We start from the raw sequence: 27,308 nt of genomic DNA, 5'->3' as shown, positions 1-27,308 counted from the left end.
AAGCTGCTGCACGAAAGATTTTCATTATTTCAGTTTGGATTACTTTATTATTGTCACGTGTACCAAGGTACAGTGAAAAGCTTGTTTGTTGAATGCTATCTCGTCAGTGGAAAGATTATATATGATTACAATCAAGCAGTCCACAGTGTACTGATGCAGGATAAAGGGTATAGCATTTAGTACAAGGTAAAGTCGGATTAAAGTTAGTCCGAGGGTCTCCAGTGAGGTAGATGGTAAGTCAGGACCGCTCTCTTGTCACATGTACCAATTAAGGTACAGTGAAAGGAAAAAAACTTCAGCTGCTGGTTTAAATGGAATGTAGACACAAAATGCTGGAGTAACTCAGCGGGTCAGGCAGCATCTCAGGAGAGAAGGAATGGGTGACGTTTTGGGTCGAGACCCTTCTTCAGATGTCAGGGGTCCCGCCCCCTCCCCTGACATCAGTCGAAAGAAGGGTCTCGACCCGAAACGTCACCCATTCCTTCGCTCCAGTGATGCTGCCTGACCCACTGAGTTACTCCAGCATGTTGTGTCTTACTTCGATTTAAACCCGTATCTGCATTTTTTTGTTCCTACCCTCTAAACCTTTCCTATCCATGTATCCTTCCCAAGTGTCTTTCAACGGTCACAATTGTACCAGCCTCAATATTTCCTCTGCCAGCTCGTTCCAAATACCAACCATCAGTCTGAAGAAGGGTCTCGACCCGAAACGTCACCCATTCCTTCTCTCCTGAGATGCTGCCTGACCTGCTGAGTTACTCCAGCATTTTGTGATTTGTACCAGCACCTGCAGTTATTTTCTTACATCTTTTGTATGAAAATATCTACAATTAAATTGAGGTTCTTGTTGATGTAGTGGGTTTTGAACCTCTGTTCTTAGTTGATTTTTTTATCACATGCTTTAACCAGGTCTTTAAAAAAAATTGTAGCTCCCACAATGTGAGAGTAAGAGTGTCCTAATGCCGTTATTTCCCCCTTTGGAATTTAGTATGCGTTCCATCTTGCGAAATAACAGGTACCGAAGAGATGCCCGGACTCTGGAGGAAGAGGAGGAGATGTGGTTCAACACTGAAGAGGATGAAATGGAAGATGGAGAGCCAGTACTATTACCAACTGACAAGTCCAAGAATGATGACGAAATCATGGATCATTTCGGCAAATTCATGGAGAGGAAAAAATGTATGAAATCTGGCATTTTAAGTATGAACTGTGGTAATGACTTGACTGAGGGAACATCAAAAGACACGTGTCTTATTAATTTGAGCAATACATTGCTTCATGGCCAGTTCATTCATGGTCATAGAAACATAGAAAATAGGTGCAGGAGGAGGCCATTTGGCCCTTCAAGCCATTCATTGTGATCATAGCTGATCATCCACAATCAGTACTCCGTACCTGCCTTCTCCCCATATTCCTTGATCCCATTAGCCCTAACACCTACATCTAACTTTGATGTATTCTCTTGACTAGCAGTATTTGGATAGCAGTAACAGGATCATTCCGAGTCAGCATGGATTTACGAAGGGGAAATCATGCTTGACAAATCTACTGGAATTTTTTGAGGATGTAACTAGGAAAATTGACAGGGGAGAGTCAGTGGATGTGGTGTACCTCGACTTTCAGAAAGCCTTCGACAAGGTCCCACATAGGAGATTAGTGGGCAAAATTAGAGCACATGGTATTGTGGGTAGGGTACTGACATGGATAGAAAATTGGTTGACAGACAGAAAGCAAAGAGTGGGGATAAATGGGTCCCTTTCGGAATGGCAGGCAGTGACCAGTGGGGTACCGCAAGGTTCGGTGCTGGGACCCCAGCTATTTACGATATACATTAATGACTTAGATGAAGGGATTAAAAGTACCATTAGCAAATTTGCAGATGATACTAAGCTGGGGGGTAGTGTGAATTGTGAGGAAGATGCAATAAGGCTGCAGGGTGACTTGGACAGGTTGTGTGAGTGGGCGGATACATGGCAGATGCAGTTTAATGTAGATAAGTGTGAGGTTATTCACTTTGGAAGTAAGAATAGAAAGGCAGATTATTATCTGAATGGTGTCAAGTTAGGAAGAGGGGATGTTCAACGAGATCTGGGTGTCCTAGTGCATCAGTCACTGAAAGGAAGCATGCAGGTACAGCAGGCAGTGAAGAAAGCCAATGGAATGTTGGCCTTCATAACAAGAGGAGTTGAGTATAGGAGCAAAGAGGTCCTTCTACAGTTGTACCGGGCCCTGGTGAGACCTCACCTGGAGTACTGTGTGCAGTTTTGGTCTCCAAATTTGAGGAAGGATATTCTTGCTATTGAGGGCGTGCAGCGTAGGTTCACTAGGTTAATTCCCGGAATGGCGGGACTGTCGTATGTTGAAAGGCTGGAGCAATTAGGCTTGTATACACTGGAATTTAGAAGGATGAGGGGGGGTCTTATTGAAACATATAAGATAATTAGGGGATTGGACACATTAGAGGCAGGAAACATGTTCCCAATGTTGGGGGAGTCCAGAACAAGGGGCCACAGTTTAAGAATAAGGGGTAGGCCATTTAGAACGGAGATGAGGAAGAACTTTTTCAGTCAGAGAGTGGTGAAGGTGTGGAATTCTCTGCCTCAGAAGGCAGTGGAGGCCAATTCTCTGAATACATTCAAGAGAGAGCTAGATAGAGTTCTTAAGGATAGCGGAGTGAGGGGGTATGGGGAGAAGGCAGGAACGGGGTACTGATTGAGAGTGATCAGCCATGATCGCATTGAATGGCGGTGCTGGCTCGAAGGGCTGAATGGCCTACTCCTGCACCTATTGTCTATTGTCTATTGACTACATCAAAGCTAGGTCTGTATTGATATTATGGACTGAAGGCACCATTCTAGATTGTCTAGATTGTGCGAAATCTCACTTTGCATCTCGAATGATACTTCATTTGTTGAACCAAAACTAAGGTCACTTCAGCACAAAATGTTGAAATTAACTAATGAGGTGGCGGGAGGTGGGGTTTCTGATTCTTACTTTGATTTAGGTTAAATCCGCTTGATTGGTTGTATTGATTTCTAGAATGCTGGAAATCTCATCACAACAGGTGCTTTTGCATCCTCTTTTGCCAATTACCCTCAATCTTATTTCCTTGCTATCTCCATAGCGTACAGAACCAGATTTCCCGCACCTCGACCTAAATTGTATTCTACTTAATTCATGATTTTTCTGCCGTGTACATCGTGTAATTCTCCTTAATGGGGAGAAATAGGTGCAAGATTGCTTCAAAACCCTTTTCTTAGTTTTGCAATGGACAAAAGCTTACTTTAGAGATTTAGATACACAGCGCGGAAACTGTCCCTTCAGCTCACGGACTCCACACCAACCTGTACGCTAGCAATATCCGACACACTAGGGACATTTTACAATTTTTTTTTACCGAAGCCACTTAATCTGCAAACCTATACGTCTTTGGAGTGCGGGTGGAAACCTGAGCACCCAGAGAAAACCCACTCAGTCACAGGGAGAACGTACAAACTCTACAGACAGTACCTCTACAGGATTGAACCCGGATCTCTAGTTTTGTGAGGCAGCAACTTTACCGCTGCACCACTGTGCCACACTTTTCAAAATGTCAATGGCAAATGACACCCATTAAATGACCAATCTCTTCCAAAGAGCTTTTTTTTTCTTTTAACACCAGTCAATTTGAAACCATGAAACTATATTAGGCTTAATTGCTACAATCTGAGTCCTTGGTCAGAATTGAAGGTGGGGTTGACTTATTCGTTAATGGTTGAGTTCCAAAGTTAAATTAGCCTCTGTTCTGTTTTGAAGTGATATCATGGTATAAATTGAAAATAAGTGTCGTTATATATTAAACTAGTGATTCTGTAAGATGCCCGTCTAAATTTATTCCATCCTAAATTTTGAACGTACCTTGCAGTGAAAGACGGGGATGAGAAGGAGGTCCTAACAAAGAGCACTCTGACAGGAAGACAAAGCCCCACTTTCAAGCTTTCCTTCTCCAGCACCAGCAGTGGAAGCAGCAAGCCCAGCCTCACCAGCCAGTCAGCCTCAAGCAATTCACCTGGATCTCCAGGATCCCCGGGATCTCCAGAGCCACCCGGACCAATAGCCAAAAGCACACCTCACATGGCAGCTATTACAACCAAGGTATCATGTTGGACTTTACCCAATTCCTCAAATCACGTGACCGTTTAAAATGTGCGGGTTCCTACAGGCAGACTATTCATTGCAGGCTTAACTCTTGATCTGTGTTGATGCTGGGTTTGACTCAGCAAAGTAAAGCTGTTGGTTTGGTCTCAAATCTTGAAACCCCAAGCACTCAGTGCTCACTCAGCTGGCTTCACTGAAGCACAGCTGATGTGCAACTGTACAGGGTTGCCTCTGAATCTGTAACCAGTGCATCATGATAACTGGTGAATGATCTGTGCTTTATTGTTGAGTTCATTGGTGTTTCTTCTGCACATCCCGTGCCCACGTGAGATTGAACAGTGCCAACCAGCTCTGCATCTACTGGGTTGAGAAACAGTTGCTCTGGTGACTGGACTTCAGTGTTATCCGGAGTACAGGATTGATGATGGGCTGAATGGCCAATCTCATCCATAATTATGGAGGCACAAGGATTTTCAGATGACACCCATTTCAGTGTGGCTTGGGACACAGAGTGCTGGAGTAACTCAGCGGGTCAGGCAGCATCTCTGGAGAGAAGGAATGGGTGACGTTTCGGGTCGGGGCCTTTTTGCAGACTTCCCATCCCAAAACGTGACCGGTCCTTTTTTCCAGAGATGCTGCCTGACCCGCTGAGCTACTCCAGCACTTTGTGTCTATCTCTGGTATAAAACAGCATCTACAGTTCATTGTTTCTACGTTTTGCAACTGGAATTGCTGGACAAAGGTCCAGTCACCAGATCCCTCATTTTTCACCTTCCAACTGAAATGGGCTAATCTAACAATCTTTCTGTGTCATACAATCATAATCATAGAGCACAGAAACTAACCCTTCAGCCCACCAGGTCCATCCCAGCTGACGTCCATGCCCACACTAATTCCATTTGCCTTCACTCCGTATCCTCCTCTGCCTTGCCTGTTCAACTGTGTTTTAATCCCTCTTCATGTATTGATTGAATTTGATTCCACCAGCTCCTCTGGCAGTGTTCAACTGCTCCCTGTGCATAAAAAAACTTTCCCCCTCATCTATATATATTATTAAAAGTCTTATCTTTTATATTCGTTTGTGTGTTCCCGAAATACAGCCAAAACAGTACACGATAGCGCAACAATTTTAGGCCCATCCTACTCACCATTCCCCTGCGGTCTCGATTGATCAAGTTTTGTTACATTTTAAAAGCAATGAACTTAATAAACTTTAATAAATGCGGTTTCCCCCCCCCCTGCCGGGAGGACCGCCCGTCCCGCACCTGACCTTCCTCCCATGGTGCAGCGCGGCGTCAGAGGGTCAAACAACATGGCCGTCGCCGCCGAGCTGCCGCTGCAGGAGAGGTTTCCACCCAACAGGTCCACGGCTCACGATGGCCGCCTGGGGCTGGGGTGAGTGGCTCCCTCTCCCCTTTCCTCTCCCCCTTTGCCCACCCCCGGTCCCGGGAGAGACTGCCCGGCTGGCAACGGGTCCACGGGTCGTCAGTTGGGGGAGGGTTGCCGGGCCCGCAGGAGAGGCTTGCACGGAGGGTTGCCGGGCCCGCAGGAGAGGTTTGCATGGAGGGTTGCCGGGCCCGCAGGAGAGGCTTGGACCCACAGGGTCCACGCCCGGCTATTCTCCTTTAAAACCCTTCCCTCTCGCCCCATCAAAGCCTTGATCACTCGGCACAGTCACACTTGAGTAGACTGATTGTTTCTCCCTTGCCCCAGAGCAGAAGCTTGCTTTTTGTCAGTCTGAGAAGTACTTTGATGTTACATCTTCTAATCTTCTATCGCAATCCCATTTAACATTCAAATGCCTCCCTCTCAGCTCTTTGATGTGATCTAACCTAACATGAGATGTAATAAATTACCACTTCAATGCTCTGTCATCTCATCACAGCTCATAACAACTCTTGCCATTGTTTGCCTTGACTTTAAGAAGTTTTGTGAACGGTCACGCAATAACTGGAGACGTGTTGTTCCTAAACTCTGGAAGATATTTGCTGTCTTCATAGAGTCATTGAGTGAGACAGCTTGGAAACAGGCCCTTCAGCCCAACTTGCCCATACCGGCCAACTAGTCCCACTTTCCTGCATTTGGTCCATATCCCTCCAAACCTGTCGTACTTGTCTAACTGTTTCTTAGTCTGAAGAAGGGTCTCGACCCGAAACCTCAATCTGAAAAAGGGTCTCGACCCGAAACGTCAGTCTGAAGAAGGGTCTCGACCCAAAACGTCACCCATTCAATCTCTCCAGAGATGCTGCCTGTCCCACTGAGTTACTCCAGCTTTTTGTGGCTAACTGTTTCTTAAACGTTAGGGTAGTCCTAGCCTCAACTATCTCCTCTGGCTGTTTGTTCCATACACCCACCACCATTTGTGTGAAAAAACTACCCCTCTGATTAAATCTTTTCCCTTTCACCTTAAACCTATGTCCTCGATTCCCCTACTCTGGGCAAGAGACTCTGTGCATTTACCCGATTTATTCCTCCCATGATTTTGTACACCTCTATAAGATCCCCCCTCAACCTCCTGCGCTCCAAGGAATAGAGTCCCATCCAAATCTACCTCTCCCTATAGCTTAGACCCTCTAGTCCTGGAAACATCCTCATAAATGTTCTCTGCTCCCTTTCCAGCTTGGCAACATCTTTCCTATAACACCGTGCCCAGAACTGAACACAATACTCTAAATGCGGCCTCACCAACATCTTGCACAACTATCTTATACAATTAATGTTAATACCCTTACTATTGCATATGAACTGTGGAACTACAAGATACAATGGGTACACAAAGAAAGCTTAAATAAAGAGGAGACACAAGAAAATGCAGATGCTCCAGAAAAAAGACACAACGTGTTGGAGTCAATAGACAATAGGTGCAGGAGGAGGCCATTCGGCCCTTCGAGCCAGCACCGCCATTCAATGTGATCATGGCTGATCATTCTCAATCAGTACCCCGTTCCTGCTTTCTCCCCATACCCCCTGACTCCGCTATCCTTAAGTGCTCTATCTAGCTCTCTTGAATGTATTCAGAGAATTGGCCTCCGCTGCCCTTTGAGGCAGAGAATTCCACAGATTCACAACTCTCTGACTGAAAAAGTTTTTCCTCATCTCTGTTCTAAATGGCCTACCCCTTATTCGTAAACTGTGGCCCCTGGTTCTGGACTCCCCCAACATTGGGAACATGTTTCCTGCCTCTAATGTGACCAACCCCTTAATAATCTTATACGTTTCGATTAGATCCCCTCTCATCCTTCTAAATTCCAGTGTCTACAAGCCTAGTCGCTCCAGTCTTTCAACATATGACAGTCCAGCCATTCCGGGAATTAACCTAGTAAACCTACGCTGCACGCCCTCAATAGCAAGAATATCCTTCCTCAAATTTGGAGACCAAAACTGCACACAGTACTCCAGGTGCGGTCTCACTAGGGCCCTGTACAACTGCAGAAGGACCTCTTTGCTCCTATACTCAACTCAAGGAGTAACTCAAAGGGTCAGGTAGCATCCCAGGAGAACATGGATAGATGATGTTTCAGGCTGGAACAGTTCTTCAGACTGTTTGTTGAGGGATTTATAAAGCTCCAAGAGAGGTGGGGGGTGGGACAAAACCTGGCAAGTGATAGGTGGAGACAGGGGGAGGGAGGGTGGGTTGGTTATGAGATAAGGGTAGCCTTCCTCTTCCTTCACAATTAGCATCTTTTCTATCCTATCTCGCATATTTTTTGTCTCTTCGTCCCTGACCTTTGTCCAACCATCTACTTATCAAAAAGTACCCTTCATCTGTATCCATCTATCACTTGCCTGGCTTTGCCCTGCCCCCACCTCTCCTAACTTTCTCCCCTCCACCTCCATTATCAGTCTGAAGAAAGGAACTAGCCCAAAAGGCCGCCCATCCACGTTCTCCAGAGATGCTGCCTGACCCGCTGAGTTGCTGCAGCACCTTTTTTGTGTCTTTTTTTTTTAGCTTAAATACAATGTACTTTTAACAGGGCTTTGGGGGAATTTGGTGCAGACAAGGGAGTACTGGAGTCACAGAGCACAGAAAGTGGCCTTTCAGCCCATCATGTCGTCGATGACCATCAGGTGCTATCTCCACTAATACCATTTACCACCACATGGTTCTTGGCCTGTTCTTGGAGACTCATCTAGATACTCAAACCCCCTGCCCACTCCGTCACGCAGTGTGTTCCAGATACCAAACACCGTTTGAGTGAAAAGTCCCTTCTAATCCTCTTACACCTTACCCTTGTGTGTGTGTGCGTGTGTGTGTATATACGCACACTGAACTTTTTTCACGTTTATTATATTGTTTACACTGTACTATGTTTACATATTCTGTTCTGCTGCAAGTAAGAATTTAATTGTTCTATCTGGGACATATGACGATAAAAGACTCTTGACTCTAAATGGGCAGTTGTTTTTCTGAAGGGGATGGTGCTCAGACCACTGCTGCTCTTGTTTTGATTAAGATTTGATTCGATCAGATTTCCCAATTCCCATTTCAGGATAAACGTCGATATTCATTTGAGATTAGCGTGACGCGATGCGTTGTGTTTTTTTTTGTGTCCACGACTGCAATAACTTTAATCTGTCGTGCAGGGAGGTCTGATCGGCCTGGTGGATTACCCAGATGATGACGACGAGGAGGAAGAGGAGGAAGAGGAGGAGGAAGATGGCGAGGAGAAAGAGCCGTCAGCGCCTCTGACGAAGAAGTCTAGGCTTGGATCCTAATGACGGCCCCTCCTCTCCCCCCCCCATCCCCTCCCCCCCCCCCCCTTCAACCTTGCCCAGAGACTCGTACCGACCGACCTGCGAAAACCACCAGGCTCACAAAAAAATGATTTTTAAAAAGGGTGTCGGAACCGTCGCAGATACAACGTACACGTGGAACTCTGCCGACCAAGTGCCAATCCACCGAAGCTGAAAAACATGCAAAAACGCGGCAAAAAAAAAAAAGACATCGGAGCAAAGGAATTGGAACTTGTTGATACCCATGTGTGTCCGGGCTTTGACCTCACTCTACCCCTTTCTCAGGGAAGGAAGAAAAATAAAACAGCGGCTCGTGAGGGCGGAGAGTGTTGTTGTTTTTTTTTCTCTTGTGCTATGTCAAGTAGCATGACCGACTGTTTTCTTTGGTTGAGTCTGTAAACGGTGTGTTGGGTAGGTCTTCTTGGGAGCCTGGGAGAGCATGGTGATGATATCCAGCAGTAATTTCTCCCCAGAGTGCCAGCAGTTTTTTTTTCCCCCTCATTGTTCAAAGACTTCCCCTTTACATTGTATATTCAGGACATCGCTATCACGATGAAAAACAGAAAGGCATTTTAAAAAGGACCTCTGTGGGGAGGGCTGAGAGGACAACATTTTTCTCTTTTTAACCTGTGATCTTTACAACTGCATAATTTTTGGAGAACCCTCCCCCCTCCCTCCTCTCCCCTCCCCCCTCCCTCTGACTAAACAAAGTGAATGGAATTTCTAGATGTGATCATTTTTGTTTCATATCTTACATTTTCTTCAAATTCTTTTCTTGAGTGTACACTTAGTTGTTTAAGTATATTTGGGACCATTAAAGAAATTCTTTGATGTAATGTAATTCTTCCTGTTGTATGGAACCCTTTATTGTGTGTATTTGTGGGCCGACGGTTTTACAATAATTGACATTTGGACAGTCGATCTTTTAAGAAGACCACGTTGGAGGAACTCGGTGGGAGGGGGTCAGGCAGCATCTGTGGAGGGAATGAACAGGCGACGTTTTAGGTCAGGACCCCTCTTCGAACCCAGGAGTCCGAAGGAAGGTCCCGACCCGAAACCACACCTATCCGTTCCCTCCACAGACGCTGCCTGATCCGCTGAGTTCCTCCGGCGCTTTGGCTTTTTTTGCTCACGATTTCCAGCATCTGTCGTTCACTGTATATATGCCAATATCTTGATCTCAGGTATGCCATTTTATTTGTGGAAATGGATGTAAAATTGGCTAAAAGCATTAGACAGTTGTAGAATTGTAGTAAAGGTCTGATTTTTGGAGGTACAGTCTCGTTACTGGAGCCGCTGCTATGTTTCGGCATGCATGAAGGGGGCGGACAGGAATGCAGGCCAAAATCTTGAAGTTTGTACCAAAGACGAAACATGGAAGTCTAGTAAACACAGAGGAAGGAGGCAGCTGGGGACTCTGACGTATGTAAGCATTCAGCTTACAACATTATTGCTGCTGTACCCTTGGCCATCTGAGGTCCATGTCTTCAATTTACACCTCAATAGACAATAGGTGCAGGAGGAGGCCATTCGGCCCTTCGAGCCAGCACCGCCATTCAATGTGATCATGGCTGATCATTCTCATTCTCTATCCTTAAGAGCTCTATCTTGCTCTCTCTTGAATGCATTCAGAGAATTGGCCTCCACTGCCTTCTGAGGCAGAGAATTCCACAGATTTACAACTCTCTGACTGAAAAAGTTTTTCCTCATCTCCGTTCTAAATGGCCTACCTCTTATTCTTAAACTGTGATCCCTTGTTCTATTTTGTTACAATGGTGTACCACATTCAACACAGAGCAATACATTACAAAAATATCATTCAAGTCATACAGTGTGGAAACAGGCCCTTCAGCCCAACTTACCCACACCGACCAACATGTCCCATCTACACTAGTCCCACCTGCCTGCGTTTGGCCTGCACCCCTCTAAACCTGTCCTATCCATGTACCTGTCTAATTGTTTCTGAAACTTTGTAATAGTCCCTGCCTCAACTACCTCCTCTGGCAGTTCCATACACCCACCACCCTCTGTGTGGAAAACGTTACCCCTCAGATTTCCAATTGAATCTTTCCCTCTTCACTTTAAACCTACGTCCACTGGTCCCCTACCCTGGGCAAGAGATTCTCTGGGTCTACGCGATCTATTCCTTTTTTATTTAATGGAGTTAACAAGTGTATTTAACTTTTTTAAATTTGTAATTGAGATTTTTAAAATAGTATTGTAGTGGGTCTGGACGTGACAGGAATCAGGCCAGACGCCAGGTAAGAAGTAACAATAACTTTAATACAGTATCTGAACATCCACTCACTCAGTCACCCGCACAAGTAAAAACAATAACCCCTTCCAGCAAACCCCGTAGCCCCAGTCCAGTCTGTCCCCAGGGGAATGACCCAGGGAGTGGCCTCATTCCCTACTATCCACTCAGTGCCGAGGGGAATGACCAAGGGAGTGGCCTAATTCCCCACTATCCACTCAGTGCCGAGGGGAATGACCCAGGGAGTGGCCTAATTCCCCACTATCCACTCTGTCCCCAGGGGAATGACCAAGGGAGTGGCCTAATTCCCCACTATCCACTCTGTCCCCAGGGGAATGACCAAGGGAGTGGCCTAATTCCCCCCTGTCCACTCTGCCGAGGGGAATGACCAAGGGAGTGGCCTAGCCCCCGGGCACCGCCACAGTATTTTAATAGATTATTTGAATATTAAATATTCCATGATGATGACTGCTTTCATAGAAGGTACTGTAGAGGTCAGGACTTAACCAGGTATGGATAGCACAGTGGTACAGCAGTAGAGCTGCTGCCATAAGCACCGGAGACCCAGGTGTGATCCCGACTACGGGTGCTGTCTGCACGGAGTTTGTACGTTCTCCCCGTGACCGCGTGTTTTCTCCGGATACTGTGGTTTCATCTCGCATCACAAAGAGGTGGAGGTTCATAGGTTAATTGGCTTCAATAAAAATATATATATATAAATTGTCCCCCGTGTGTAAGATAGACCTGGTATACAGGGTGGTTGCTGGTTGGCGTGGACACAGTGGGCCGAAGGGCCTGTTTCCACGCTGTATCTCTGAATCTCTTAAAGTCCATTGCAAAACTAATACGCTTTAAAGCAACCGTGCACCTATTCTTCCCCATAAGACAACTTACGCAATGTACACGGCAGAAAAATCATGAAGTACATGGAATTCAATTTAGGTGGGGATGCGGGAAATCTGGTTCTGTGTGCCATGGAGAAAGCTGTGAAATAAGATTAAAGAAGCAGAAAAGACTCGACTAGGAGATTTGAAAGAGATGTTTAAAATCAGGCATTGTATTGATAGAGAACTTACTTGGCAGGGAATCATAGAAAATAGGTGCAGGAGGAGGACATTCAGCCCTTCGAGCCAGCACCGCCATTCATTGTGATCATGGCTAATCATCCACAATCAGTAACCCGTGCCTGCCTTCTCCCCATATCCCTTGATTCTGCTAGCCCCTAGAGCTCTATCTAACTCTCTTTTAAATTCATCCAGTGAATTGGCCTCCACTGCCCTCTGTGGCAGAGTATTCCACAAATTCACAACTCTCTGGGTGAAAAAGTTTCCTCTCACCTCAGTTTTAAATGGCCTCCCCTTTATTCTTAGAATGTGTGGCCCCTAGTTCTGGACTTCCCCCAACATTGGGAACATTTTTCCCGCATCTAGCTTGTCCAGTCCTTTTATAATTTGATATGTCTCTATAAGATTCCCTCTCATTCTTCTAAACTCCAGCGAATACAAGCCCAGTCTTTCAAATCTTATCTCATAGGACAGTCCCGCCATCCCGAGGATTTAATATGACCATGACTGATCATCCAAAATCAGCACCCCGTTCCTGCTTTTTCCCATATCCCTTGATTCCGTTGAAGAAGGGTCTCGACCCGAAACGTCACCCATTCCTTCTCTCCCGAGATGCTGCCTGACCTGCTGAGTTACTCCAGCATTTTGTGAATAAATCGATTTGTACCAGCATCTGCAGTTATTTTCTTATATCCCTTGATTCCGTTGTTCATTCCAGAGGTTCATTAACCAGATGTTTCCATTCCCTAGTTGGGATCTAGTGTGCAGGAACAGAGATGTAAGCTTTCTGGCTGGATTCTTAAAAGAGTCTTTCACCGTCCGGCACGGCCTGAGATAGGCCGCGGGATTTTTCTCTGCCCGGCGGGGGCTTCAATGTTGGGAGCCCCGACGTTCAGCGTCTGCGTCTTCGCCCGCCCCGGATCGCGGGGCTTGGTTCGGCCCGCAGCGCACCTATCACCGTCCGGCGTGGCCTAGAACGTGGCAAATACAACAGTCTGACCGCGGGAGACGACGGCAGGGGAAGAGAAGACATTGTGGCCTTCCATCACAGTGAGGAGGTGACTGGAGGAGACTCACTGTGATGGATGTTTCTTTTTGTTTGATTGTGTGTGTTATTGCTTATTTTTATTGCACTTGTTGGACTGTGGGTAATTTTCATTTCACTGCACATTTATGTGTATGTGACAAATAAACTTGACTTGACTTGACTTGAAGAGCTGCAGTAGGAGTTAGTTGAGGCAGGGACCCTCGCGACGCTTAAGAAGCAATGAGACAGGTACATGGATAAGACAGGTTTAGAGGGGCACTGGCCAAACGCAGGCAAGTGGGTCTAGTTTAGTTTAGTTTAGAGATACTGCGCGGGAACAAGCCCTTTCAGCCCACCGGGTCCGCGCATTAACACTATCCTATGTTCACTACGGACAATTTTTACATTTGTACCAAGCCAATTAACCTACATACCTGTACGTCTTTGGAGTGTGGGAGGAAACCGAAGATCTCGGAGAAAACCCACGCAGGTCACGGGGAGAACGTACAAACTCCGTACAGACAGCACCCATAGTCGGGATGGAACCCGGGTCTCCGGCGCTGCATTCGCTGTAAGGCAGCAACTCTACCGCTGCGCCACCGCGCCGCCCAGTGTAGAAACGTCACCCATTCCTTCTCTCCAGGGGTACTGCCTGTCCATCTGAGTTACTACAGCATTTTGTGTCTATCTTCAATAAAATAAGGTCATAGGGGTAGAATTAGGCCATTTGGCCCATCAAGTCTACTCTGCCATTCAATCATGGCTGATCTATCTCCCTCCTAACCCCATTCTCCTGCCTTCTCCCCATAACCTCTGACACCTGTACTAATCAAGAATCTATCTCTGCCGTAAAAATTTCCATTGACTTGGCCTCCACAGCCTTCTGTGGCAAAGAATTCCACCCTCTGACTAAAGAAATTTCTCCTTCCTAAAAGAACGTACTTTAATTCTGAGGCAATTACCTCTAGTCCTAGATACTCCCATTTGTGGAAACATCCTCTCCACGTCCACTGTATCCAAGCCTTTCACTATTCGGTACGTTTCAATGAGGTCCCCCTTCATTCTTCTAAACTCCAGCGACTACAGGCCCAGTGCCGTCAAACGCTCATGATAGGTTAACCTACTCGTTCCTGGGCACGGTTGTGTAGCAGGAACCCCACGTTCAATCCCGACTATGGGTGCTTGTCTGTGTGGAGTTCGTACGTTCTCCCCATGAACTGCATGGGTTTTCTGCAAGTGCTCCGGTTTCCTCACACACTCCAAAGACGTACAGGTTTGTAGGTTAATTGGCTCTAGCGTAAAATTGTCCCTAGTGTGTGAAGGATAGTGTTAGTGTGCGGGGATCGTTGGTTGGTGCGGACTCGGGCTGAAGGGGCTGTTTCCCTGTTGTATCTCTAAACTAAACTGTAACTAAAATTGAGTTGCTCTGGTTCGGTTTGGCCCCAGTACCCAAGAGCCATAATTTGAAAGTAATTTTGTTGTTTTTGGAACAGCAAGATTTTTCACCCAGAGTTGTGAATTTGTGGAATTCTCTGCCACAGAGGGCAGTGGAGGCCAATTCACTGAATGGATTTAAAAGAGAGTTAGATAGAGCTCTTGGGGCTAGCGGAATCAAGGGATGTGGGGAGAAGGCAGGCACGGGTTACTGATTGTGGATGATCAGCCATGATCACAATGAATGGCGGTGCTGGCTCGAAGGGCCAAATGGCCTCCTCCTGCACCTGTTTTCCATATGTTTCTATGCAATTCTTTAAAGTAATCTGAAGTGCTGGTTAATGAAACCAAAATACTCCCAATTCCACAAGGTCTCAACAGAAATACTAGAATAAAGGTGAGAACAACATTTTAATAGGTGCATTCCAGGCATTGATTGTACAGAATTTGTTCTGTGTGTTGTAGGTTGTTACTGGGTTTCTGTTCTGCTTCAGTTGTGTTGTTAGACACAAAATGCTGGAGCAACTCAGCGGGTCAGGCAGCATCTCTGGAGAGAAGGAATAGGTGACATTTCGGGTCAAGACCCTTCTGCAGACTCAGGGGAAAGGCGATTGAGAGATATAAACCGTGATATAGAACAAAGGAATGAAAGATAAGCAAAAAAGTAACGATGATAAAGGAGACGCCTTTGCTAGCTGTGAAAGGGCTAGGTGAAAAACGAGTTACAGGCAATGAGACTCAACAGGACGACTTTGAAACGAGTACAACAACTTGGGTGGGGGAGGGACAGACAGAGAGAGAGAGAGAGAGAGAGAGAGAGGGGATGCAAGGGTTATTTGAAGAGAAATCAAGATTCATACCGCTGGGTTGTAAGCTGCTCAAGCGAAATATGAGGTGCTGTTCCTCTAATTTGCGATCATAGACTAGCTGTACCGAATGGCTGGATTCCATTCTGAATATTCTTCTGTAGTCCTAAACGTCCATCGGTGTAGAAGGGCACAGCGATAGAGTTGCTGCCTTACAGCGCCAGATACCCAGGTCCGATCCTGACCATGGGTTCTCCCTGTGACTGCGTGTGGGTTTTCTCCGGGTGCTCCGGTTTCCTCCCACACTCCGAGGACATCCAGGTTTGTAGGTTAATTGGCCTCGGTAAAATTGTTAATTGTCCCTGGTGTGTAGGATAGTGCTAGTGTACGGGGTGATTGCTGCACGGACTCGATGGACCGAAGGGCCTGTTTCTGCGCTGCATCTCTAAAGTCTAATGACAATAAGTGGGGTTCCAGTAGAATTCAGTGATGCTGCATTAATTAAAAGAACTAAATGAGCTTAAGGAGTTAAACTTAAAGGAGTGCTTAGAGAACCGAAAAAGGAGATCAGATCAAAAATAGGGTGCAGCAATTAATATGCATCATATAGTATAAGAAAATAACTGCAGATGCTGGTACAAATCGATTTATTCACAAAATGCTGGAGTAACTCAGCAGGTCAGGCAGCATCTCGGGAGAGAAGGAATGGGTGACGTTTCGGGTCGAGACCCTTCTTCAGACTGAAGAAGGGTCTCGACCCGAAACGTCACCCATTCCTTCTCTCCCGAGATGCTGCCTGACCTGCTGAGTTACTTCAGCATTTTGTGAATAAATATACATCATATAATCTATTGTAGTGATTCCGCAGGTTGAGCAGCATCTGAACAAAGGGGGCGAGAGGAATAGACAATAGGTACAGGAGGAGGCCATTCGGCCCTTCGAGCCAGCACTGCCATTCATTGTGATCATGGCTGATCATCCACAATCAGTACCCCGTTCCTGCCTTCTCCCCATACCCCCTGACTCCGCTATCCTTAAGAGCTCTATCTTGCTCTCTCTTGAATGCATTCAGAGAATTGGCCTCCACTGCCTTCTGAGGCAGAGAATTCCACAGATTCATAACTTTCCAAGTGAAAACGTTTTTCCTCATCTCCGTTCTAAATGGCCTACCCCTTATTGTTGAACTGTGGCCCCTTGTTCTGGACTCCCTCAACATCGGGAACATGTTTCCTGCCTCTAGCGTGTCCAATCCCTTAATAATCTTATGTTTCAATAAGATCCCCTCTCATCCTTCTAAATTCCAGTGTATACAAGCCCAGTTGCTCCAGTCTTTCAACATATGACAGTCCCGCCATCCTAGGAATTAACCTCGTGAACCTACGCTGCACTCCCTCAATAGCAAGATTGTCCTTCCTCAAATATGGAGACCAAAACTGCACACAGTACTCCAGGTGTCGTCCCACTAGGGCCCTGAACAGCTGTCAACATTGGTTGACATGGACACAGAGATCCGGCTGCTCCGGTTTCCTCCCACATCCCAAACACGTGCTGGTTTGTAGGTTAATTGGCCCTCTGTGAAAACACCCCTAGTGTACAGGGAGTGGATGAGAAAGTGGGATGACGTAGAACTAGTGTGAACGGGTGATTGATGGTCAGCAACGACTCAGTGGGTCGAAGGGCTTGTTCCATGCTGTATCTCTAAGCTGAACTAAAACGTCAACAATTCTTCATCTCCACAGATGCTGAGCTCCTCCCTTTACCTCCCCCCTCAACTCCATCCAAGGACCCAAACAGTCTTTCCAGGTGAGACAGAGGTTCACCTGCACCTCCTCCAACCTCATCTATTGCATCCGCTGCTCTAGATGTCAACTTCTTTACATCGGCGAAACCAAACGCTCAGTCCGACTTAACCAACCTGATCTCCCGGTGGCTGAGCACTTCAACTCCCCCTCCCAGTCTGACCTTTCTGTCATGGGCCTCCTCCAGTGCCATAGTGAGGCCCACCGGAAATTGGAGGAACAGCACCTCATATTTCGCTTGGGCAGCTTGCAGCCCAGCAGTATGAACATTGACTTCTCCAACTTTAGATAGTTCCTCTGTCCCTCTCTTCCCCTCCCCTTCCCAGTTCTCCCTCTATCTTCCTGTCTCCACCTACATCCTTCCTTTGTCCCGTCCCCCCTGACATCAGTCTGAAGAAGGGTCTCGACCCGAAACGTCGCCCATTCCTTCTCTCCTGAGATGCTGCCTGACCCGCTGAGTTACTCCAGCACTCTGTGAAACGTCACCTATCCATGTCCTCCACAGATGCTGCCTGACCCGCTGAGTTACTCCAGCACTCTGTGAAACGTCACCTATCCATGTCCTCCACAGATGCTGCCCGAACCGCTGAGTTACTCCAGCACTCTGTGAAACGTCACCTATCCATGTTCTCCACAGATGCTGCATGACCCGCTGAGTTACTCCAGCACTCTGTGAAACGTCACCTATCCATGTCCTCCACAGATGCTGCCTGACCCGCTGAGTTACTCCAGCACTGTGTGTCACATTTCTTGGTTTGAGAACTGCTCTTCCCAACATGGCAAGAAATTGCAGAATTGTGGATGTACCCAATCCATCACACAGACCAATCTTCCCACTGTCATAAGTTCAGAAGACAGAGGAATAGAATAAGGCCATTCGGCCTATCTACACCATTCAATCATGGCTGATCTATCTTTCCCTCAGCCCCATTCTCCTGCCTTCTCCCCTGATACCTGTACTAATCATGGATCGATCAATCTCCACCTTAAAAATACCCAATGATTTGGCCTCCACAGCCCTCTGTGGCAATCAGTTCCACAGATTCACCACCCTCTGACTAAAGAAGTTCCTCCTCACCTCCTTTCTAAAAGAGCGTCCTTTAATTCTGAGGCTGTGACCTCTGGTCCTAGACTCTCCCACCAGTGGAAACATCCTTTCCACATCCACTCTATCGATGCCTTTTATTATTCTGTAAGTATCAATGAGGTCCCCCCCTCAACCTTCTAAACTCCAGTGAGTACAGGCCCAGTGCTGTCAAACGCTCATAATATGCTAGCCCATTCATTCCTGGAATCATTCTTGTAAACCTCCTCTGTACCCTCTCCAGAGCCAGCACATCTTTCCTCAGATATGGGGCCCAGATTTGCTCACAGTCCTCCAAATGCGGCCTGACCAGCGCCTAGATGGAAAATAGGTGCAGGAGGAGACCATTTGGCCCTTCGAGCCAGCACAGCCATTCATTGTGATCATGGCTGATCATCCCACAATCAGTCACCCGTGCCTGCCTTCTCCCCATATCCCTTGATTCCGCTAGCCCCTAGAGATCTACCTAACTCTCTTTTAAATTCATCCATTAATTGGCCTCCACTGCCTTCTGTGGCAGAGAATTCCACAAATCTACAAACCAAACGCAGGCTCGGCGATCATTTCGCTCAACACCTTCGCTCAGTCCGCCTTAACCAACCTGATCTCCCAGTGGCTGAGCACTTCAACTCCCCCTCCCACTCCCAGTCTGACCTTTCTGTCATGGGCCTCCTCCAGTGCCATAGTGAGGCCCACCGGAAATTGGAGGAACAGCACCTCATATTTCACTTGGGCAGTTTGCAGCCCAGCGGTATGAACATTGCCTTCTCCAACTTTAGATAGTTCCTCTGTCCCTCTCTTCCCCTCCCCTTCCCAGTTCTCCCTCTATCTTCCTGTCTCCACCTATATCCTTCTTTTGTCCCGTCCCCCTGACATCAGTCTGAAGAAGGGTCTCGCCCCGAAACGTCACCCATTCCTTCTCTCCCAAGATGCTGCCTGACCCGCTGAGTTACTCCAGCATTTTGTGAATAAATACCTTCGATTTGTACCAGCATCTGCAGTTATTTTCTTACATTGAATGGTGGTGCTGGCTCGAAGGGCCGAATAATATAATATATAATACATTTTTATTTGTCATATGTAGGTTGGCACAGGGTCAACGATACAATGAAATGTATTTGACAAGACAACAGGTCACCTCAGCAGTAATATTCCAAGGATAAATAAGATTTTAAAAATGACATTAGTAAGGTAAAAAGACAATATTAAAAATAGGTAAAAAGACAATATTAAAAATAGGTAAAAAGACAATATTAAAAATAATCAACATATATGATTTGAAATGTGTTTATGAGTTCAGAAGCCTGATGGCCTGATGGTAGAAACTGTTCTTGAGTCTGGTGGTACGGGCAGCCATACTCCTGTATCGTCTGCCTGACGGTAACAAGGAGAACAGCCTGCGTGCTGGGTGGCTGTGGTCCTTGATGATGCTGCGTGCCTTCCGCAGGCACCGTGGTGTCTATTGGATCACCAGTTGGATCCCTGGGATGGCAGGACTTTCATATGAAGAAAGACTGGATAGACTAGGCTTGTACTCGCTGGAATTTAGAAGACTGAGGGGGGATCTTATTGATGCGGGAAGATTGTTCCCGATGTTGGGGAAGTCCAGAACCAGGGGTCACAGCTTAAGGATAAGGGGGAAGTCTTTTAGGACCGAGATGAGAAAACATTTCTTCACACAGAGAGTGGTGAATCTGTGGAATTCTCTGCCACAGAAGGGCCAGTTCATTGGCTACCTTTAAGAGGGAGTTAGATGTGGCCCTTGTGGCTAAAGGGATCAGGGGGTATGGAGAGAAGGCAGGTACGGGATACTGAGTTGGATGATCAGCTATGATCATATTGAATGGCGGTGCAGGCTCGAAGGGCCGAATGGCCTACTCCTGCACCTATTTTCTATGTTTCTATGGGGAGGCCATTTAGAACTGAGATGAGGAAAAACTTTTTTCACTCAAGAGAGTTGTTAAATCTGTGGAATTATCTGCCACAGAAGGCAGTGGAGGGCCGTTCCAATGGATGCTTTCAAGAGAGAGTTAGATGGAGCGCAGAAGTGCAGGCAGCGGCCGGCAGGAGGAGCCCGTGGGCCGGGCCGGTTCGGGCCTGGTCTGTGCGGTGCGGCCGGCAGGGGGCGGTGCCGGTGCCGCACGCCGAGCCCGCCCTCAGGGAGTGAGTGAGTGAGTGAGTGGCGCTCGCTACAATGTTGCTCGTGGAGACCTTGTAGCCGCTCACTAGATACTTTGTAGCGGCTCGGCAGATACTTTGCAGCAGTTTAGTAGCCGCTCGGTAGATACTTTGTTGCTGTTTAGTAGCAGTTTGCAGCAACTTGTAGCCGCGTCTCCTCTCTCTCTGTTTCTCACTCTCTCTCCCTTTCTCTTTCCCTCCTTCTCCCTCTCTCTCTCTGTCTCTCTCTTTCTCTCCCTCTCCCCCTCTCTTTCTTTCTCTCTCTCCCTCTCTTTCTCTCTCTCGCTCTTTCTCTCTCTCGCTCTTTCTCTCTCTCTTTCTCTCTCCCTCTCTTTCTCTCTCTCTCCCTCTTTCTTTCTCACTCTTTCTCTCTCTCTCTTTCTCTTTCGCTCCCTCCCTCTCTCTCGCCTTCTCTCTCTCTCCCCCCTCTCTTTCTCTTTCTCTCTCTCTTTCTTTCTCTCTCTCTTTCTCTCTCCCTCTCTTTCTCTCTCTCTCCCTCTTTCTTTCTCACTCTTTCTCTCTCTCTCTTTCTCTTTCTCCCTCTTTCTCTCCCTCCCTCTCTCTCGCCTTCTCTCTCTCCCCCCCCTCTCTCTCTCTCTCTCTCTCTCTCTCTCTCTCTCTCTCTCTCTGCGGCCACACCGGACCAGCAGCACAGGCGGCGCCGCCGCGTTGCCATGGCGCCGGGCCGGGCTGGCGGCTCCCGCTGAGGAGGGAGGGGAGGGGAGAGTGGGGAGAGCGGGTGCTCCCTCTCCAGCGGCGCCCAGGCCGGTGATGAAGCGCCCCGGTCCCCGGCTGCCGTGAGCGCCTCCCTCCCTCACTCCCTCGCTCGCTGCCGGTGCTGAGCATCATGGACGTGACCGTGTCCGCGCTGCTGGGCCAACTCCTGCACGGCCCGCTCGTCACCTGGGTGAGTGAGGGGGGGGGGGGGGAGGATTGGGGAGAGAGTGAAGGAAGGAGGGAGAGAGAGAGGGAGGGAGAGAGAGAGGGAGGGAGAGAGAGAGAGTGAGGGAGGGTGTGAGGGGGTGGGAGAGGGGGGTGAGGGAGAGGGGGGAGGGAGAGGGGGGAGGGAGAGGGGGGAGGGAGAGGGGGGAGGGAGAGGGGGGAGGGAGAGGGGGGAGGGAGAGGGGAGGTGAGGGAGAGGGGGGAGGGAGGGGGGGGAGGGAGAGGGGAGGTGAGGGAGAGGGGGGAGGGAGAGGGGGGAGGGAGAGGGGGGAGGGAGAGGGGAGGTGAGGGAGAGGGGAGGTGAGGGAGAGGGGGGAGGGAGAGGGGGGAGGGAGAGGGGGGAGGGAGAGGAGGGGAGGGAGGAGGGGAGGGAGATGGTGAGGGAGAGGGGGGAGGGAGAGGGGGGAGGGAGAGGGGGAGGGAGAGGAGGGGAGGGAGGGGGGGGTGAGGGAGATGGTGAGGGAGAGGGGGGAGGGAGAGGAGGGGAGGGAGGAGGGGAGGGAGGGGGGTGAGGGAGAGGGGGTGAGGGAGGGAGAGGGCATGGAGAGGGGAAGGGTGGAAGTGAGGGAGGGGGGGTGAGGGAGGGGGGGTGAGGGAGGGGGTGAGGGAGGGAGGGAGAGGGCATGGGAGAGGGGAAGGGTGGAAGTGAGGGAGAGGGGGAAGGAGAGGGGGGAGGGAGAGGAAGAGGAAGAGAGGGAGGGTGAGGGAGGGTGGGAGAGGGGAGGAGTGAGGGAGAGGGTGAGGGAGAGGGGGGAGGGAGGGGGGGTGAGGGAGGGAGAGGGCATTGGAGAGGGGGAGGGTGGAAGTGAGGGAGAGGGGGGAGGGAGAGGATGAGGTAGGCAGGGTGAGTGAGGGAGGGATTGGGGAGGGGAGAGGGGGTGAGGGAGGGATTGGTAAGAGTGAGGGAGGGTGGGTGATTGGAGGAGGGGGTGAGGCCTCAGGGCAGGCTCTGGTGAAACTGTGTGGAGGGGAGAGATGTGTATGAGGGGGGGGTCGTCTCTGACTGAGGGGGGAGATGAGAGGGGGGAGGGTTGTGTCAGTGTGGGGGAGGGGGAACACTGGATGGTTCGATTGTCGTCATGTCTAGTCTTTTCATTGACTGGTCAACACGCGACAAGAAAGCTGTACACTGTACCTCAGCACACGTGACACTAAACCAAACTAAATATGTCGGGGTTTGTGAGGAAGGGAGGCGGGAGACGTCGGTGTGTGGGAGACAGGGAGGCGCGTGTGTGACAGGTGGGGTGTGGGTGTGAGTGAGGGAGAAGGGAGAATGTGTCAGTGTGTGGGGGGGGATGTGTGGGGGGGGAGAGGGGTGTGTGTGTGTGGGGGGAGAGAGGGGGCGGATGTGTGTGTGTGGGGGGGAGAGAGAGAGAGTGGTGGAAGTGTCAGAATGTGAGAGATGGGTGGATACATGCACTCTAGGTACAGGAGGAGGCCATTCGGCCCTTCAAGCCAGCACCGCCATTCATTGTGATCATGGCTGATCATCCACAATCAGTAACCCGTGCCTGCCTTCTCCCCATATCCCTTGATTCCGCTAGCCCCTAGAGCTCTATCTAACTCTCTTTTGAAAGTATCCATTGAATTGGCCTCCACTGCCCTCTGTGGCAGAGAATTCCACAAATTCACAACTCTGTGTGAAAAAGTTTTTCTCATCTCCGTTCTAAATGGCCTACCCCTTATTCTTAAACTGTGCCCCTTGTTCTGGACTCCCCCAACATTGGGGACATGTTTCCTGCCTCTAACATGTCCAATCCCTTAATAATCTTATACGTTTCGATAAGATCCCCTCTCATCCTTCTAAATTCCAGTGTATACAAGCCTAGTCGCTCCAGTCTTTCAACATACGACAGTCGCACCATCCCGGGGATTAACCTAGTAAACCTACGCTGCACCCCCTCAATAGCAAGGATGTCCTTCCTCAAATTTGGAGACTAAAACTGCACACAGTACTCCAGGTGCGGTCTCACTAGGGCCCTGTACAACTGCAGAAGGACCTCTTTGCTCCTAAATTCAACTCCTCTCGTGATGAAGGCTCTCTGTGGAAGGGAGAGAGGGGGGGTGAATCAGTGTGTGAGAGAGTTGGGAAATGTGTGAGTGTGTGGGGGGTGGGGGGGGGAGAGAGGGGGGTGGGTTGCCTTTGTGGGGGGGGGGGGGAGAGAGGGGGGGTTGCCTTTGTGGGGGAGGGGGTGGGATATATCAGTGTGCAGGAGATGGGGAATGGGGGAGGGAGGGAGAGGGGGGATAAGTCAGTGTGTGGGGGAGAGAGGGGCGAGATACACTGATGAGCCAAAACATTATGACCACTGGCCTAATATGCTGTTGGTCGTCCGTGTGCCGTCAAAACAGTGCCAACCCGCCGAGGCTTGGACTCTACAAGACCCCTGAAGGTGTCCTGTGTTATCTGGCACCAAAACATTAGCAGCAGATCCTTCAAGTAGCACCCCACAAGCCTTGCCGTTTCAGAGATGCTCTGACCCAGTCGTCTGGCCATAACAATTTGGCCCTTGTCAATAGACAATAGGTGCAGGAGGAGGCCACTCGGCCCTTCGAGCCAGCACCGCCATTCAATGTGATCATGGCTGATCATTCTCAATCAGTACCCCGTTCCTGCCTTCTCCCCATACCCCCTGACTCCGCTATCCTTAAGAGCTCTATCTAGCTCTCTCTTGAATGCATTCAGAGAATTGGCCTCCACTGCCTTCTGAGGCAGAGAATTCCACAGATTCACAACTCTCTGACTGAAAAAGTTTTTCCTCATCTCCGTTCTAAATGGCCTACCCCTTATTCTTAAACTGTGTGGCCCCTGATTCTGGACTCCCCCAACATTGGGAACATGTTTCCTGCCTCTAACGTGTCCAACCCCTTAATAATCTGATACGATTCGCTCAGGTCTTTACACCTGCCCATTTCTCCTGCATCCAACACATCAACTTCAAGAACTGACTGTTCACTTGCTCCCTAATATATCCCATCCCTTGACAGGTGCCATTGTAACAAGATAATCGATGTTATTCACTTCGCCTGTCAGTGGTCATAATGTTTTGGCTGTATGTGGAGAACGTGTCAGTGTTTGTGTCAGTCTGTGGGCTCGGTGTGGGGGATGGGGGTTGTTATGTGTTGTGTGTTGGTTGGGGCAAGCTGGGTCTCTCACACTCTCTAGGTCCATCACCGTTAGTTAACAGTTGTAAATATTTGCTTCAGTCTGTGACATTCCTGGGGTTTGTTGCTAATTCGGTCTATTTCTGGCTGTAACTTTGCAAAATGTGCAGGAAGGAAATGCAGATTTTATTTAGATTTTTTTTTAGATTTAGAGATACAGTGCGGAAACAGGCCCTTCGGCCCACCGGGTCCGCGCTGCCCAGCGATCCCCCCACATTAACGCTGTCCTACACACACTAGGGACAATTTTTACATTTGCCCAGTCAATTAACCTACAAACCTGCATGTCTTTGGAGTGTGGGAGGAAACCGAAGATCTCGGAGAAAACCCACGCAGGTCACGGGGAGAACGTACAAACTCCGTACAGACGGCGCCCGTAGTCAGGATCGAACCTGAGTCTCCGGCGCTGCATTCGCTTTAAGGCGGCAACTCTACCGCTGTGCTACCGTGCCGCACGAGGATGGACTCAAAATTCCGGAGTGATTGGGCGGTCACGGTGGCGCAGCGGTAGAGTTGCTGCCTCACAGCACCAGAGACCCGGGTTCGATCCTGACTACGGGCGCTGCCTGTACGGAGTCTGTACATTCTCCCCTTGACCCGCGTGGGTTTACACCAGGTGCTCCAAAGACGTGCAGGTTTGTAGGTTAATTGGCTTTGGGGAATTTAAAAAAAATTGTCCCCAGTGTGTGTAGGTCAGTGTGCGGGGATCGCTGGTCGGCGCAGATTCGGTGGGCCGAAGGGCCTGTTTCCGCGCTGTATCTCTAAACTAAACTAAACCCAGAGGGTCAGGCAGCAACTGTGGAGAAAGCTGATCTGAAACGGGAGAGAATCTCCGAGCATCTGGTCTGTCACCGATTAATTTGTTTTTAACCAAGTATCTTGACGATGATCCTCCTTCAGGTGAAGACCTTTGGGCCACTGGGCGGGACTAGCGAGGAGAAGGGGACGATGTACATGGATCTAGTGGATGGCGTGTTCCTGCACAAGATCATGCTGCAGATGTGAGTCTCTCTCTCTCTCTTTCACTCATCGTGTTAATGGCTGCTCGGTTTAATCCCCTGAAAACCACATCCGCTTCGAGATCAGGTTTAAGGGTGAAAAAGGTTCTTGAGAAATAAGTGCTGGAGACAGCAAGGAACTGCAGGTGCTGCTTAACAACAACAAAAAAGAGACAAAGTGCTGGAGTTCACAGGGAACTGCAGGTGCTGGTTAACAACAAAAAAAAGAGACAAAGTGCTGGAGTTCACCGGGAACTGCAGGTGTTGGTTAACAAAAAAAAGAGACAAAGTGCTGGAGACAGCAAGGAACTGCAAGTGCCGCTTAACACAAAAAAAGAGACAAAGTGCTGGAGTTCACAGGGAACTGCAGGTGCTGGTTAACAAAAAAAAAAGAGACAAAGTGCTGGAGTTCACCGGGAACTGCCGGTGTTGGTTAACAACATAAAAAGAGATAAAGTGCTGGAGTTCACTGGGAACTGCAGGTGCTGGTTAACAAACAAAAAAAGACACAAAATGCTGGAGTTCACCCGGAACTGCAGGTGTTGGTTAACAAAAAAAGAGACAAAGTGCTGGAGTACACATGGAACTAGTTCAATGGTAATTTAATTTATTTTTAGTTTAGTTTTACAGCGCGGGAAACAGGCCCTTCGTCCCACCGAGTCCATGCTGGCCAGAGATTCCCATCACACAAGCACTATCTTACATATTAGGGACAATTAACAGAATCAGAGGGTGGTGAATCTGTGGAACTCATTGCCACAGACGGCTGTGGAGGACAAGTCAATGGGCTATTTGTAAGGCAGAGATTGGCAGATTTTAGTACAGGTGTCAGAGGTTGTGGGGCAAAGGCAGGAGAATGTGGGGTTTAGTGAGGAGGAGAGATAGATCAGCCATGCTTGAATGGCGGAGTAGACTTGATGGGCCGAATGGCCTCATTCTGCTCCTACGACTTACAAACGTGTTACTGAGGAGCCTCTGCTGCTGTTGACAGCTGTGGGGACTAGTGCTAAAGAGTTTGTAGGAACATGCGCAGGAAGGAACTGCAGGTGCTGGTTTAAACCGAAGATAAGACACAAAGTTCCGGAGTAACACAGAAGGTCAAACCACAAAATGTCACGCATTCCTTTTCTCCGGAGATGCTGCCTGACCCGCTGAGTTACTCCGGCATTTTGTGCCCGCCTGCAGTTTGGGGAGATTTCGTATTTGGGATTCCCCAGCTGCCCGGGTGTGATGTGAGTTTTTGTCAACGAGGTTTCGAAGTTACTGTTCTGGCTCCAACTGATGAGACGTATTTTAGGTTCGCTCACAAACCGCACTGCAACACAAACGTCAGCCTCTTGCGTCCTCGTTCAGGAAATGAGGAGCGCGCTTGAGCGACCGGCTCGATGTACCTGGCCCCTCCACCTCACAGCGCCAGAGACCTGGGTTCCCACCCGACCTCCTGTGTGGAGTTTGCACCTTCTCACAGTGACCCGTGTAGGTTTTCTCTGAGTGCTCCGGTCTCATACCAGTCATAGAGTGATACAGTGTGGAAACAGGCCCTTCATAGAGTCACAGAGTGATACAGTGTGGAAACAGGCCCTTCGGCCCAACTCACCCACACCGGCCAACAATTGGAGCTACACTAGTCCCACTTAGAAACATAGAAAATAGGTGCAGGAGTAGGCCATTCGGCCCTTCGAGCCT

The 27,308-nt window shown here is 48.7% G+C and overlaps 2 protein-coding genes across 5 annotated transcripts in view; both read left to right on the top strand.

Moving 5' to 3' along the window:
* Positions 1 to 10,045, top strand: part of LOC144597493 (serine/threonine-protein phosphatase 4 regulatory subunit 3) — a 108,364-nt gene extending 98,319 nt beyond the window's left edge. For 2 of the 4 annotated variants that reach the window (XM_078406956.1, XM_078406957.1), the window contains 3 exons: positions 1,016 to 1,179; positions 3,905 to 4,134; positions 8,722 to 10,045. In XM_078406956.1, coding sequence (XP_078263082.1) covers positions 1,016 to 1,179; positions 3,905 to 4,134; positions 8,722 to 8,853 — 526 coding nt within the window. In that variant the 3' untranslated portion in view covers positions 8,854 to 10,045. Of the gene's footprint in view, positions 1 to 988; positions 1,180 to 3,904; positions 4,135 to 8,721 lie in introns of all 4 variants that reach the window. The other 2 variants (XM_078406954.1, XM_078406955.1) reach the window with 1 other exon arrangement.
* A 10,700-nt stretch (positions 10,046 to 20,745) lies between these two features.
* The window catches only part of ccdc88c (coiled-coil and HOOK domain protein 88C), a 173,581-nt gene continuing 167,018 nt past the window's right edge, over positions 20,746 to 27,308 (top strand). The window contains exons 1-2 of the mRNA XM_078406949.1: positions 20,746 to 21,424; positions 25,525 to 25,625. Coding sequence (XP_078263075.1) covers positions 21,365 to 21,424; positions 25,525 to 25,625 — 161 coding nt within the window. The 5' untranslated portion in view covers positions 20,746 to 21,364. The remainder of the gene's footprint in view (positions 21,425 to 25,524; positions 25,626 to 27,308) is intronic.

Source organism: Rhinoraja longicauda, chromosome 10, assembly GCF_053455715.1.
Source record: "Rhinoraja longicauda isolate Sanriku21f chromosome 10, sRhiLon1.1, whole genome shotgun sequence".
In the NCBI taxonomy this organism is placed as follows: domain Eukaryota; kingdom Metazoa; phylum Chordata; class Chondrichthyes; order Rajiformes; family Arhynchobatidae; genus Rhinoraja; species Rhinoraja longicauda.
This window is presented reverse-complemented; position numbering and strand designations above follow the sequence as displayed.